At 42.2% G+C, this 16,391-nt stretch overlaps 1 protein-coding gene across 4 annotated transcripts in view; it reads left to right on the forward strand.

The window, feature by feature from the left end:
* The window catches only part of RASA3 (RAS p21 protein activator 3), a 302,321-nt gene that overhangs the window by 249,085 nt on the left and 36,845 nt on the right, over positions 1-16,391 (forward strand). For all 4 annotated transcript variants that reach the window (XM_053309444.1, XM_053309443.1, XM_053309445.1 and 1 more), the window contains 6 exons: positions 3,163-3,267; positions 4,955-5,111; positions 7,706-7,854; positions 8,299-8,413; positions 13,444-13,518; positions 15,105-15,228. In XM_053309444.1, the coding sequence (XP_053165419.1) occupies positions 3,163-3,267; positions 4,955-5,111; positions 7,706-7,854; positions 8,299-8,413; positions 13,444-13,518; positions 15,105-15,228 (725 nt within the window). The remainder of the gene's footprint in view (positions 1-3,162; positions 3,268-4,954; positions 5,112-7,705; positions 7,855-8,298; positions 8,414-13,443; positions 13,519-15,104; positions 15,229-16,391) is intronic.

Consider the following 16,391-nt stretch of genomic DNA (forward strand, 5'->3'; position numbering starts at 1 on the left):
ATGCACACCAGGACTATGGGCAGCTTGACAATGGGCACTTGGGCATTGGCCTGCCACTTTTCTGTATATCCAATGCCCAATGGGAGCTCAGATCCCCACCACCACCTGCTGCAAAGGAGGAGTATCTTCTGCCATTCTCCGGTGGTTGAGGGTAGGTGAAAGAAGCAGAACCATCTTTCTAATGCCTTTGTCATGTCCGTGCCCAACTGGAGGAGTTTAAATTAGTCAATAGTTCTTCATTCTTCAGTATAGTTATTACTAGTTGACCGCTGCTTGTGATAGCCACTTCTGGAGTATTTGTGTGGCCAGCTGTTAACTAGCTCATTGTCAATGTAGTTTTCCAGTGTACTAAGTTAAAAAAACAGGGGATTTGATCAGACTGGTTAAAACTTCCCTGGTAGCATTGTTCTAACAAAGGTTGTTTCTTTTCCTCTGAATTTTGTGAATGTGTTGTGCTTTAAAAAAAAAAACACCCCAATTTATATTAATTATATGAAATTTAATTCACACACACACACGGGGCTGATGAAATCCACTAGTCTGCTAGTCTGTGGTGAGTGGGAAATTATGCCTGACAAGTGAAAAAATCCTGATGAATAATGTACCAACATAGTTTGAGGTCAGACATCCGCTTCTTGCCACCCCTGCTCCTTTTTGGTCTCCTTGGAGTGGCAACACTCAAGACATCCTCAAAGAATGAGAGCCCAAATAGCTGTGATTAGCAGCTATTCCGGCTAATGGAAACCATGGAGGAAGCAAAGCAGTGGGAGGAGGATCTGGAGGAAATGCCCCGCTTCACAGGATAAGGCTCAGCTGCTTGATCTCTGAATCCTTGCCTTGTTTTTGTGCTGACTATGGCAGGCAGCAGTAAGTTTTATCTTGGGCAGAAGTGCCCTCCTGGGAGTGCTGACAACTAGTAATTTTTTGTCCAGCTGGTGAATTGAGCCAACATTTCTTCACCCCTGTTTATATGTGTGTGTATGATAATGTATGTATAGATTTATGTTAATTATGTGACAGTATATGAAAATACTACTTCTTTGTGCCTAAGGACAACATACAGCAGTTTGAGTCTCATTAGTAGTGGAAAGAAGTGTCTTTGAAGAGGTTTACTAAATTATTAAATAGTGCATCAGTGATTTATATTGCATAAGGAGACCAATAGGCAGCTGTTTTAGGTAGGGCAGACTGTGTTTTGTTTTATGTTTTTAAATAAGAGGAAGTTTGTTTTTGTAAATGTTCATTCAGTGGATTGGATTCCCTTCGGTGCTGAAATCCTTTGAACTTCATCCTCTTTTGAAAGCTTTTCAGCTCCCAGCTGACATCATGCCAGTCGAGCAAAGTGAGAAGTAAATGGCTATTATCCCATGGCAGGAGGTTGGCCATTAGAAGCATGATGTTCAAAAAAGGAAGGGGTGCCCGCTAAGCAGTCAGTGCCATGTAATTAACCCAGAGTGCTGGATCTGGACCAGGGAGACCTGGGCTCAGAGCCACACCCACCCATGAAGGTTGCTGGGTAGTCTTGGGCCACTGTTTCTCACCCTAATGTTTCTCACAAGCGATTGCAAGGAAAATAGAATCACCTTACGCTGCCAAGAATACCTTGTACTAAAGATACAAAAATAGTCGTTGTCCACTACTACTACTACTACTACTACTACTTATATACTGTTGTTTTTCAACAAAAGTTCTCAAAGTGGTTTACATAGGAGTAAAAGTAAAATATAGTAAAGGGTTGTTGTTTCCATCTTCATCTGGGGACAAAACACTCACCCTGACTCTGATATTTGTCTTATATTGTCTGCATAGTATTAAAATAACTGGGTGACCTGCCAAAGAGGATCTTCAATTAATTTGATATGTGGATATCTATAACCTCCTTTTTTGGTGGTGTTCTACTAAACAGACATGCCTGTGCTATTTTTGTTTTGAGCACTCTTGTTCCTCCTCATTAATTTTCATTAATTTTCATTAATTTTCCTTAAAACAATTTGATCTCATCTGTATATGATATTTTAAAGCATGCTTTGCCTCAATAGGGATAAGCCCCTCTCTGTGGTCTCCCTGATCATGATTTTTTTTTTTTTTAAGTGAACTTCCTAACTTGAAGGGCCAGAGACTCCAGCTAGTTCCTTTCATATCTTCTGTCTCTCTGCCAGGAGGCACAGCCACATGGAAGTGTGTCTGGCCCATTCAAGAGTGCTTCATGTGTAAAGTTTACTCAGTTTTGAGGAGTGTGAGGCAGGGCAGTTTTTGTTGCGACACAGGAGTGGGCCAGTCATTGTGTCTGTTCTCACTTTTCAGCACAGCATCTCCAGACTGCCTCCCTCCACTGCCGTCGTCATGTTGCCTATCCTTGCCCCACAGAATGCTACTGTTAGTGCCCAGGCTCCCTGCAAAGCATTCACCTAGCCAGGTTTAAGCAAGAACAAATTGTTTCAGTAGCTGTCATCTTCCAGCCCTCCCCTGTGGATCCCATTCAGTTGGGAGAAGGCTGAGGTGCAACATACACAATCAAAATCTTGTTTGTGAACATGAGTTTGGTGGGTTTATGTGCAGTGTTCATCCCATGCTGAAGCAAGCATGTTGCTCCAGTGCCTACCTAGCTGTTTTCTGAACCCTTTATCATGTCTCCCCAAAACCATTGAGAGTGATAACAGGCAGTTGTAAGGGTATGAGTCAAGTGCTTAACCACAGAATTAATCTGCTGCTTGCTTCATCATGCATTGACTGCAGCATCGATCTAGTGGACTAATTTTCACAACAAGCCATGCTGATTGTGTGAATTGGTCTTGACTCTAAAGTTACACCTGACTTGACTCTAAAGTTACACCTGCATGTGGATTTGTGAAATCAATATGCACAGGTAGGGTATGTTACCCTTTTTTTCCTCCTTAAAGGAAAAAAAGAGTTCTACAGCAAAGCAAAACTTTATTTTGAACTTTGAAAGATACAAGTCAGCATCCAGACTAAGTTAGTCATGACTAAGCACCATTGAAATCCATAAGAGAAATTAGTCAGGACTGACTGAAGTCCCATTAATCAATGGGACTTAGTCTGAATGCTGCCCACAATTTTCTGGTGGTGGGGAGCAGGGTATTAAAGTATTAAAGCCAAAAAGAAATGAGTGTCATTTTTTTCTCTCTGATTGGTTGTTTACAGAGTTGGCCTTTGGAATGCAAGCAACTTGAAGTTTGGCGATGAGTTCTTAGGAGAACTAAGGCTACCTTTGAAATTTCTTCGGCAATCTAGCTCTTATGAAGCATGGTAATTTATAAAAAGGCCATACGCTGTGACTACTTTTCAGTACTTTGTATCTTGACTGTAAAATCATTTTACTGCTACTGTAGAATTGCAGAGCCAGCCCATTTACAAGGTATGGAGATGCTAGCTACTCCATTAATCTTCTCTTGCACTCTTCTTTCTGTTCTGGGCTTTTAAAGCCCTTTAACTCTCATCTCCTCCGGAATGGAGGGGGCTTGTTCACATATTGGCCAGATTTACCTCAAAGTCCCTGTGAGTTATCAAGGAGCAGTTCACACACAATTTGGGTTTTAACTGTGCTTTAAGAGTGTAGCCCGATTTAAAAGAAATTCACTATTTGTGTTGGTTTTTTGGGACAACTTCGAGTTCACAGTAAAGCCTGCCGTGTGTAAAAGTCTCTGTACCCTGCCCTCTGCCTTTGCAGAAGTTGGGAATGAGAGGAGAAGAAGACAACAAAGGAAGAGAGGCAAAGGAAAAGAAAATAAGCATTCCCTTTTTACAGGGATTTTCGCTTCTGTTACATCTTTCCTTTATTGGCTGATCTCCCAGGGCATACAAATGCATCTTATGTTAATTATTTGCTCTCAGATCAGAAGGAAGAGGTAACAACTAAAGTTGCTAAATTTTGTGCAGCTAAGAATGCTAGACAACAGATAGTAAATCAAATTGTGTAAATTGGAGATATTGATTAGCATGAGTTAATATTAGACCTTTGGAATATATTTTTATATTTTATGTATTTTTGTGTACACTTCTTTTATTATTATGTATACTCTAAATTTTTGGTCTGTGACCATAAATAAACTAAACTGAAGCATTCTCCCTCCAGTGGCGGGGGAGGCAAAGGGGAGAAAAAAGCACCCCCTCCATCAGCGGCAAGAGGGTCAGTAAAAAGCACTCCCACTCTTCTGAGGAAGGGAAAGAGGGGTGCATGGCATGTTTTGCACAGTGCCAGGACTGAAGAGGAGTGACAGGGAGTGGGTAGCACCTCACTGCAATGCCTCAGGCATAGTTGGGACTTGGACTGGGCCTGAATAACTGTTTTTAGGGATGTGCATGAACTGGCAGATGGCCAGTTTGGCAGTGGGGGGGATACCTTTAAGGATCAGGGAAAGTGTCCCCCGCCCCCCGCTGCATTTCCCTCACCGGTGCTGTCTTTAAAATCACTGGAGCAGGGTGGCAGTGTACCTCCTTGCCGCCCCAGTCAGTGTCAAACCAGATGTGCACTGAATGTTCGCGCACGGGTCTAGCACTTCCAGTTTGACACTGACCGGTGTGGCAAGGAGGTATGCTGCCACCCCGCACCAGCAATTTTAAAGACAGCTCTGGCTGGACAAAACAGTGGGGATGTGTGTGTAAAAGTACCCTCCCTGATCCTTAAAGGTAACCCTCCTGCACACCGCAGTGCTGGACCTTCAAAGCGGTTCAGCAATCTGCGGAACTGGTCTGTGCACATCTCTAACTGTTTTGGCTATCTTGTTTTTTTGTGGGGGTTTTGATACAAGTCCCCCCTCCAATTTTAGCATGAAAGCATTTACTGGTTATTAGGCCACATGACATCTCTGTCCCTCTAAAGAACAACACAGACAAGACTTTAGGTCCTGGGAAGAAAGTCCTGCAGGCTTTTCCACTCCCATGCAATCTATACATAGCTTGAAACGACTGTTGCTGTTTTTTCTCCTTTCCATAGGTATTTCCTGCAACCCAGAGATAATGGCAACAAGTCGCTGAAACCTGATGACCTGGGTTCCTTGAGATTAAATGTGGTTTACACTGAAGACCATGTTTTTCCTTCAGACTATTATAGCCCACTTAGAGACCTCTTATTAAAATCTTCAGATGTTGAGGTAATAGCTTGCTGTTCTTCCCTCCTCATCCTCAGCCATTCATAAATATTTATACAACAAAGTGGGTCAGTGCCACTGTTCCTTCTGAGGTGTGTGCGTGTGTGCGCACCAACTTCCAGGCCCCCAGGCAGCAGTTTCTGGAGGGTGCGCAGTCTCTACTGTGCCCATGATTGCCACCCAACTGCCCGGCACCCCATTTCCCCACCTCCCCAGCCGGGAAGCATTGCTGAACTTTACTCCTCTCCCCAGCTGGGACGCCTCCATGCCGCCCACCACCACCTCCTTCCTTCACTTCTTGGCCAGGCCTCTTCTTCCTCTAGTTCCGGCTGCAGATCTCACAGGATCTGCAACGGAGCAGCCAGAGGAGGACAGGAGGGAGGAGGAGGCGGCTCCCGCTCCCAACAGCCAAGACAGAGACAGGAGGCCTAGGGGGGGCGGGGGAGGATGGGAGGTGGTGGCAACCCTCCCAACGGCTCCCCCTGGCAGGGGGAAACATAAAAACAATTGCAATTATCATTAACTGGTGTGTGTGTGTGTGTGTGCGTGAGAGAGAGAGTGTGTGTATGTGATGTGTGCACACTGCCTCAGTGCTGCTACCCAGGACAAAACTCTTTCCACTTACTAATTATAAAAATTAGAGGGAACACTGGTCAGTGCATGCTTAGTTCTCTACAAACAGTGGCTCTCTGTTAACAAACTAGGGGTCAGAGCCTTCATTTGATGTCCGAGAACCCTTCCCCCACCGGGGGGAAATACCCCCCTTAACCACAGTTAAACTGAACAGACAACATAATATTTCTTTCTTTATTTATTTGTCATATTTCTATACCGCCTGATATGTACATGTACTGGATTAAGGGAAACCCTACTATAACCATTTGTTATGTTGATTTTGCATTTTATTTTATATTAAGCAACCCCGCACAGAGCATCTGTGTGCTCTTTTTGGCTGGCAGTTCCCCCACCTTCTGCCCACGTCTCTCCTGCCCTCCCCGCTACCTTCTGCCCCTGTCTCTCCTGCCCTCCCCCCACCTTCTGCCCCCATCTCTCCTGCCCCACCTTCTGCCCCCATCTCTCCTGTATTGTTTATGGCAAAAAAAGTACTTCCTTGCTTATCTATTAGTCCTGTTGGTGCTGATGAACTTCTTAATGATGGTTAAGTGTGTGTGTGTATGAGAGAGAGGGAGAGGGAGAATTGCCTTGCTTTTCTTTGCAGGCAGGAATGGATTGCAGTGATAGAAGGCACATCAACAAGGAGTGGACATGCCTGCATTGTCCTGATAGCAGTGGCCTCATATATGTGTCATATTTAATTTTCAAGAATCCCTCCTCTTCCTTGTTGATGCTTCTGATGTCAAAATGATGTAGTAATAAAAATAAATAATAATAATAATTAATAATAATAATACCTTACATTAGAAGAAATTCATTTATTTTATTTTATGTATAGATAATTGCTTTGACATGAATCCTGCAGCCAAATAATTAGCCGGTTAGTTCAAATTAATGTGTACTTTTTGGTCCTTACTTCCACTTTATTATTTATTTATTTATTTATCAAATTTGTACACCGCCACAAACTTTCATCTTTGGGCGGTTAACAATAGCATAAAATGAGTTAAAATATATACAGAAACTTAAAACAATTTAACGATTTAAAAATCACCTACAAATTAAAACCTTAAAAATGTAAAGGATTAGGATTGCCAGATCACAACAAGGTATCTTGACTAGTTTATCTAGGACTCTTGTTACCCTACCGCAGTCTCACAGCTTCCTTTGCCCTTAAATACTGTCAAGTTTCACAGTGTGGTTAAGCACTATGTGCTTCAGTTCCCTGTCTCCTTTGCCCCGCCCTCTAACTTTCCTTCAAGTTCCTCTACTCTGCTTCTTTATCCTTCTCTACTCTGCTTCCTTATCTTTGGGCATTTAGTCTTCCATTTTAGTGAAGGAAACTTTAGTTTCCTTATGTCCTGGGACCTCTTCCCAGTCCTTGGCCTACTTGAAGGTTTTGGTCCTGCGTTTGGCAAGGCTTTTTTGTGATTTTGGAGGGATTTCAGCGATTTTGGGGGGTTCAGAGGTTCGATCTCATTCCTCTTGGTGACCCTTGCAAACCCTTGCTGAACTTGCTGTCCCTTGCCAATTTAAAGTGATTGGCGGTGGGTGGGGTGTGTGTGTTCAAAAAATGTCCAGAGGTTCCAATCTGCTCATTCTTCTTGGTGACTCTTGGTGATATTACAGGATTTTTTTGGTGTGATTTCTAGCCCCCCCCAAAAAACATTATCTCCCCCCCTTTATTTTTAGGTCTTTTTGCAGTCATGGTTCCTCTAACCACCTCTTTCCCATAGACTTTGATGCCTCGCCAACCGCAAATTTGCCAACAGTGAGGTTTTGCCAGATTGGAAACCCAACAGTTGGCGAGGGATAACTGTACTGCCCTCTTGTGATTAAAACTTATCTTTAGTAAATGCCTCATATGTATCATGAAACTGGACACTGTAACAGTGATTAGGCCTCTAGCAGGTATTAATAGAAAGTGTGGGAACTTCTTAGGGACCTATTTCTTTAGAAGATTTTGTTTCTCTTCATTTTAGCCTGTTTCAGCATCTACTGCCCATGTGTTGGGTGAAGTCTGCAGGGAAAAGCAGGAGGCAGCCATACCTCTGGTTCGACTCTTCTTACACTATGGCAAAATTGTGCCTTTGATTAGTGCAATTGCAAATGCTGAAGTAAAAAGAACTCAGTAAGTAACAGCAGTGCATTTATTTTGAAGTATGTACAACTGAGTAGCAAGACATGGCTTTGAAAATGCTGCTTAAAAGAAACAAATAGGCTTTTGTTTCCCAGCATCCTACTTTTGTACAGGTTCCCTAGCAACTCTTTGCAGTATAGGTAGGTAGTAACTGAGGGTGATTCAGTACGAGTGACTGTCGTTTTAGTATGCAGGCAGGACCATGACTGTAGACACTTGTAAACTTTAATTTTCAACTCAATGTTTTTTTTGGGGGGGGGGGGCAGTGGGATGAAAATAATATTTCCCATATAAGTAAAGGATCTGTGAACGGTTAAGGTTTTTGTCAAGCAAGACAGTGTAGCTGCATTCATCTGCTCCAACTTCTCTTTTTATTTCATTATGCTAATGGTTTATCATCAGAAGGCTAAATGATTTGAAATTGTTTGCTTCTAGAGATCCAAACACCATTTTCAGAGGAAACTCATTAACTTCCAAGTGCATTGATGAAACCATGAAACTGGCAGGGATGCATTACCTTCAAGTTACACTAAAGCCAACTATTGACGAGGTAAGACCACCTTCAGAACATGTTTAAATTTGACATCTGCTTAATAGGTGGTGGCATGAAAGATCAGAGCATGGAATTTCTTATCGCTCTAAGGATGTTTGACAGGGCAAATGAATAAGGGGTAGGGGCTATGAGAAACTCATCTGGTGTGTCCTTATCCAGTGAATCACTGTAATGATATGCATTAATATGAAGTTAAATGTTCTGGTACACCTGCAGACATAAACCTTGTGTAACAAAAGCAAGCTCCTTGATTCTGGAAAGGCATTTAGAAATGTACATACAAAAGGAACAATTTGTTTCATCCAGAAATTTGAAATGTGTGGTTATTTTTGGGTGGATGCACATGTTCTTGCTTGAAATGTGGTAATATTTCATTATCTCTGCAATACAGTTTGCCTGTTCTTCTTCCAGTGTCACAAATAAGTAGACCGCAGGTTTCCTTTAATTGATTCAGCATTTTCCAAATGGAACTGTTAATGTCATGGCTCACCAAGAATTGATACTTTTTCTTAAAAATAGTTTTGCAAAACGGTTCTTTTGTTCTTCTTTTCTGAAACAAAAGGAGATGGGGAAAGAATGTTCTCTTAAATGCTCACTTGGTAGGGACTTAGAACAATATATAATATCTTCCTTTTACAACAGGAGGGACATAACATTGTTTCATTAAGACCTAGTTCATATGTAATGCTGATTCTTTGCTAACTGAGAGCCATGCTTGTGAGGCTGGCTCCTCCTCCCTCCTCCTCCTCCTGCCCCGCTCTTCTTTCTCTGGCATGAATTCCCCCTCCCTTCCCTTGTCTGCTTAACCATGGTTTAGTGTTACTATAAAGGAAGGATGAGTGAGAACAAGGATGAGTGACAACTGGAGAGTCAGGTGGAATGTTGAGCAGAATGGAGTTGAGTGTCGGTTGAGGACAGTTGAAGGATAAAGGATGACTGAAGAGGCTGGTAAGGAAGCGAGCTGATAGAAGAATAATGCTAGTTAGCATTGCTGGGCTAGTGCTGTTAGTGCCTGACATCCTGACTAACTGCATGCATGCGTCTAATAATAGCACATGCACAGCACTAGGCTCCACACTCATCCCTTCGCTTCCAATGCTCCAGCTATTTTCAGCACTCCGCACATGCTCCAGAAGTCTCTGTTACAGTGGAAATGTTTGCCCAGATCATGGGGAGAGCACTGAAAATAGTTATGTCCTTGCTCAAGAGGGCCCACGCTTCAGAAGTGTGGGGACTAGCATGTGGGCTAGCGCTGCTCACACACTGTGTTAGAAGCACACACACATTGTCGGCCAATGTTTCCTTTATAAATGATTATCTGTTCCTAGTTTCACATATCCTGAACAAATCCTTTATTCTTTTAAAGTATGTATGTATTCTGGCCTGGGTGTATTCTGAGCTTAATATATCCCATTCTGCATTCTTGCCTTGACAGTAATCAGGCAGATACATTATAGGAGATTCCTGCATTATAGGAGAGTCTGTCTCCACAATAAATAGCTGTCACCACCTATTGAGTTAGAACTCAGTAGATGGTAGCAGCTACTTATTGTGGAGAGAGATTTTTGGAGAGGCTAGACCCAATGGTTAGGATTGATTGAGTGCCGTCAAGTCGGTGTCAATTCTTAGCAATCACATTAGATAGATTCTCTCCAGGATGGTCTGTCTTCAACTCAGAGAAGTTATGAACTGGAGCTTGAATGAATGAGAATAGAGGCAAGTTGAGGTAGCAAGCATGACTTGTCCCCTTTGCTAAGAAGGGTCCACCCTGGTTGTATATGAATGGGAGACTAGAAGTGTGAGCGCTGTAAAATATTCCCCTTAGGGGATGGAGCTGCAATGGGTAGAGCATCTAGGTTCCAGGTTCCCTCTATGGCATCTCCATGACAGGGCTGAGAGAGACTCCTGCCTGTAACCTCGGAGAAGCCGCTGCCAGTCTGTGTAGACAGTACTGAGCTGGATGGACCAATGGTCTGACTCAGTAGAAGGCAGCTTCCTATGTTCCTATGGCAGACTGCCAAACTCTTCCTTCCCTCACATTGACATGAAAATGTTTCCCTTATACCAAGACAGGGATGACATTGAAGTTTTTCGCTTAGAGCTCATATCGTGTAGTGATGTGCACAGACCAGTCTGGAGGCCATTCTACAGGCCTCCGGACCGGTCCGATCATGGGGCGGTTCGAACACCGGGGTGGGGGTTCCTTTAAGGGCAGGGGGAGGGTGAACTTACCCCTCCTGCCACTTTCCCCCCGCTGGGGCACATTTTTTTGTAAGCATTTGGGGCGGCATGATACCTCCCTGCCGCCCCTTCCCCCTCTCGGCAGCGAAAGGCTTTAGAAAGCCTTTTGCGCACGTGCCACGTCTCCGCATCATGTGTGCGCGCACATCATGGAGATGTGACGTGCGCACGTGCAAAAGGCTTACTGAAGCCTTTTGCTGCCGAGAGGGGGAAGGGGCAGCAGGGAGGTATCCTGCCGCCCCAAATGCTAACAAAAAAAATGCACGCCAGCAGGGGGAAAGCGGCGGGAGGGGTAAGTACTCCCTCCCCCGCCCTTAAAGGAACCCCCACCCCAGTGCCGGATTGCAGCTCCGCGGTTCCGTGCACATCCCTAGTATCGTGTGAGCTTTATGAAGAGTTGAGAATGGAGGTTAAAGATTATGCTTTATACAAAATGCAAATGAGAGAATAATTTGGCATAACTCCTGAACATAGGCAAAGAGATTTCTGATCTCTGAGGAAGAAGCCTAGTGAGGCATTTAGCCAGATAGGGTTTTATTTGGGCCATTTACCACAAATATTTTACAACAAATATTTATATACCGCTCTTCAACAAAATTATCAAAGCAGTTTACATAGAAAAATACAGAAATAAGATGGTCCCCTATCCCCAAAAGGCTCACAATCTAAAAATAAACATAAGGTAGACACTAGCAACAGTCACTGGGAGGGATGCTGTGCTAGGGTTGGATAGGGCCAGTTGCTCTCCCCCTGCTAAATATAAGACAATATCCACTTTAAAAGGTGTCTCTTTGCTCAGTTAGCTGAATAACTGGCACATTTGCTGAATAACTGGCTGAATAAGTCACAACTCTAGATGCTATCATCATCCTTATTGGACTTGTACAGTTCTAAAATTCATTGCCTGTGAAGTATAGAAGAACCATGCAAGACAGAGAGCCCACAGTGGTGACCCAAGCAGCACCAATATCTGATACCCATGCTCTGCATGGAGGACTATTGCGGAAAAATCTATTTTCTTGTTACTTTAGACCAGGACTGCTCAACTTCAGCCCTCCAGATGTTTTTGGACTACAACTCCCATGATCCCGAACCACAGTGGCCAATAGTCAGGGATTATGGGAGTTGTAGGCCAACATCTGCAGGAGGGCTGAAGTTGAGCAGCCATGCTCTAGACCTAAAAAGCTTTGGTACTCTCTGAAAGGGGTTTCAGTCAAAGTGGATTTTTATTTATTATTTATTTATTTAACACATTTTTATACCACCCAAAACGCAAGTTCTCTGGGCGGTTTACAACAAAACAATAAAAACAACCAATAAAAAGATTAAAACATTTCAACAATTAAAATTTAAAACTTTAGAACTATTTAAACACAATTAAAACAATATCTAATTAAAAGCCTGGGTGAACAAATGTGTCTTGACTGCCTTTTTAAAATCTGTAAGAGATGGGGAGGCTCTTATTTCAGGAAGAAGTGTGTCCCAAAGCCTCAGGACAGCAATAGAGAAGGACCGTCCCCAAGTAGCCATCAGACGAGCTGGTGGCAACTGCAGATGAACCTCTCCAGATGATCTCAATGGGCGGTGTGGCTCATAGCAAAAAAGACATTCTCTTAAATACCCAGGGTCCAAGCTGTTTAGGGCTTTATAGGTTATAACCAAAACCTTGTACTTTGCCTGGAAACTTATTGGCAACCAGTGTAGATCTTTTAAGATAGGAGTGATATGATCTCTCTGAGAGCACCCGGAGACCAACCTGGCTGCCGCATTCTGGACTAACTGTAGTTTCCGGATTACATACAAAGGCAGCCTCACATAGAGTGCATTGCATTAGTCAAGTTTGGAGGTGACCAGCAGATGTACTACTGTTCTGAGGTCATTTTGACCTATGAGTCCCAATAAAAAATCACTCATAGGGTTTTTACCTCGAGTTAATGGAGGAGAGAGAAAATGCTTTAATTGTGAGGAGCCAGGACATTTGTAAATCCAGTGTTCAAAAGCCCTGAGAGGTTAACTAGCCAGTTCAAAAGCAGTGACCAGTTACCCAAACTAAATTGGGGTTTGCTCCTGTTAAAATTCTCCACTGTATCTCTAGCACTGTCATTCCCTGGAAGCTTGGCAGAAAAATTCCTTGAAATGTTGGGGATTGAAGGGCAGGACTCTAGAAATGAGGTGGCCCTGGTTAAACCTGTTCCAAACCCCATAATTAAATGACTGGGAGGCCCTAATTTTACTGTTGCTGTGGCTAGGTTGCAGTTGAGATATAAAAGATGGAGTCCATTAAAAATTGCTTGCTCCTATATTGATTGAAAATAACTTGGAAGGGAAGTGGCCAAGATGGGGCTTTTGATTTGGACCAGGAGTCAGGGTGAGGTGTACATTCTACCTGTTACCTGAGAAAACAAGTCCTTTGCAGGAATGGCCAGAGAAAACCATTGAGACAGATGAACAGAAAAGTTTAACTTCCAAAATCCTTAGAAACTCTACAAAGATACAACCTTCCCAAGAGTTTCAACAAGAGCAGCAGTGTGCGGGGAGGGCAAGGCAGGGGACAATTGGTACATTTGGAGGAACTGCATGTCCCCAAGACTTGTTCCTGATTTGTGTTATGTCTTCATTGCAGCTGAGGAAAATGAGTGGAATCTTGTCAAAAGTAATGAGGCCTGTGAAACTGGAATCAGTTCTTTGCATAAGAAATTGTAACAGGTTAAAGTAGTACTGTATAGAAGAAATCTGATTAGAAGACAATCCAGTATACTGATAGGAATTATTTCATTCCCCCCTAGATCTGCCAACAGCATAAATCTTGTGAAATAGATCCTGTGAAGTTGAAAGATGGTGAAAATTTGGAAACTAACAAGGTAGACAGTTCATTTTACCGCTGAAAAGCATGTTTCCAGTTACATACTTCAACTTATTGACATTTATTTTGCACCATTCATATGCTAGGTGTTGTACAACCTATCTTTTTGCAGCTTGGGCAAGTAGCAGTGAGACGATTTGCTACTTTTTGTCTGTGCAACATGAACTGAAAACACTTCCCAAATGTTTTAGGGTGCATGTTGCAAGTTGATGCATGTTACCATACAAATTCAATAAGGGCTATATTATATGTTACCAGATCCTACATAAAAGTAATTAAGAAGTAAATGGTGATGTCAGGCTGTCTCTATGAGGGTTTTTGATTGCACATATACACTAGAAAGCTGCAATTTGCTGTGGCTTCCCAGCACATAAAGAGTGGGTGTACACAACATAAATAAAGAAAACTGCCATACATGCAGGATTGTTGCCCATTATAATCTATATTTGGTGTTGGTGTAAATTCCTACATGGAAGGGTCGCCTTTGTAGAAATTTCAGTGTGTGAAACAATCCTAAATTAAATGTGTGTTTGCAGATGCTTAAATTCAGTGAGTGCTGACTTCTGTAAATATCCAACACCTATGTATACCATAAGCAAGGCAAACACATCCTAGAGAGGAAAGGTTAAAGGAGGAATGGAGACACAGTAATCAAAACTCAACAAGCTGTGCGATACAACAAATCTGCATTTGTATAACACTATCCTGCAGATGTGATTCATTTTCTGAATATAACTGCTGCTACAAATCAAGAAGGATCACTAATCAAGTAGTGAACCTCATTGCTTTTGTTTCATTGTGAAGAAAATTGAGCAAGGAGGAAAACTTTTTGACAAACACAGAGCATAACTCTGATGAACTATTGAAAGTACCTTCAGAAATTCCTTGGCCACATTTTCTAAAAAGAATGTAGGAGCTTACTTGAAAGGTGGTTATGCAAGCTTTTAAAAAATGCAATTTTACTACTATACTGTGGCCAGGATCCAAATTGCTAGTTTAGGTACACACAAACTATTATCAAATCCAGTGGGATTTGGGGATTTTAAAAACTATTTATTCCTGATTCAATATCTTCATCACTTTCAAATTTGGTTTGCCATTTGGCAGTGTGGGGAGCAAGGATGTTAGTTGCAGGTGGGGTGGGAAATCTAAACCTGCCTGGATGTTCGGATACATGGTTCTTTGGATCTTGGCCTTTATTTTTAGTGAAGACGTTGACATCTGGTGCCTCAAAATGTCCCTGACAGAAATAAGTAAAATGGTACAGTGAGCCAGGGCCAAATGAAGCCCCTACCTTTTGTTTCGGCTCCCTTAGGTGCAGCTTTTAGAAGACTACAGGGAGCATGATTAGTCTGAAATTGGGTGGCATAGGAAGGTTGGGCTTGTCATTCCATTACAGTCCTCCTACGGCCCCTCCCCCTGCTCTGCCCCATAATGTGAGCACTGAAATGCCATCATATCTGTTCAAAATGCTATAGACTAATGCAGAGAATCATTAAATACATTAAACTTTGTTCAATGTTTTAAAAGCCTGAAATTGCATAAGCACAATTGTTTTATCAGTTAATGTTTTTTCACTCCTAGGAAAATCTGAGGCAGTATGTCGATCGGATTTTCACTGTAATTACAAAATCTGGAGTCAGTTGTCCGACAGTGATGTGTGATATATTTTTTTCACTGCGGGAGTCAGCTGCCATACGTTTCCAAGGTGCGTTATTATATAGAGTTGAAACTCAAAAACAGTATTAAAGTGGTTTGAAAATTGTTTGCCTGTCCACACATAATGAACCACAGTTGTAATAGCCAAGTCTAAACTCTGTGTTCCTGATATGTGCACATGTTTGTGTTGTCTATATCCTGTTTCTAAACTGGTCTACATTGTCCAGATATCTCGTATAGCTATTTTGAACCCTATTCCGACACCCTTGGTCCCCATTATTGTTTAATAGTTCAAAATCAATAAATATACAGAAAAGTAACATCAGAGCCAAAACAGGCATCCACATTAAATAAATTTTCACTATTCCAGACACTGAATCTCACCCCGAACTATGGAACTTACGGGCAGCATTCAGACTAAATTACTTCTATTGAAATTAAGTAGTTCTGTAGGGTAATTATTGAGTAACTTAGTCTGAATGCTGCTCTATGAGTATGTATAATCTGAGGAGGAAATGGAGGAGGTCATTTTCCTGTTGTTCTCCATATTAAAGATCTTTAACTTGAAATACTCCATTGTGCAATATTCAGCCTCCAGTTCCTTTCATCTTTGTTTTTAAAGGACTCTTGCTCCTTTTCTGTGTTATATTTTTAGGATGATTTGTTCCATTTTTAACCCAGGCTAACAATTACCTGGGTCTGAAAGTTCTCTCCTAGCAGTTGGCTGAGCATGTGCATTCATTATGCTTTTACATCACCGCAAACCTTATATCAACATAAAACAAATAAAAACAAGAATTAAAACCTTAAAAACAATTTAGAACCACAAATCTAGTTAAAAGTGTGGGTGAGTAACTGTGTATTTAAAGACTTTTTAAAAGTTGTCAGAGATGAGGAGGCCCTTAATTCAGCAGGGAGAGCATTCCAGAGTCTCAAGGTGGCACCAGAGAAGGCACCTCCTTGTGTAGCCACCAGATGAGCTGGTGGCAACTGCAGACAAACCTCTCCGGATGATGTCGATAGGTGAAGGGGCTCATAGTGAAGAGTTGTTAACCTTCATATACTCAGTGGAGTTCTGGGAGACACGAGGATGAGGAAAGTGGAGGAATTTGGAGCAATGAGAAGATAAAAGAATTCAGGCTTAATTCAGGTGTACCAAGCCTCAGACTCAGCTCCTGATCTGAAAGAGATAAGGCAATCAAGAATTGCCTC

This window comes from Hemicordylus capensis, chromosome 3, assembly GCF_027244095.1.
Source record: "Hemicordylus capensis ecotype Gifberg chromosome 3, rHemCap1.1.pri, whole genome shotgun sequence".
NCBI classification, from domain to species: domain Eukaryota; kingdom Metazoa; phylum Chordata; class Lepidosauria; order Squamata; family Cordylidae; genus Hemicordylus; species Hemicordylus capensis.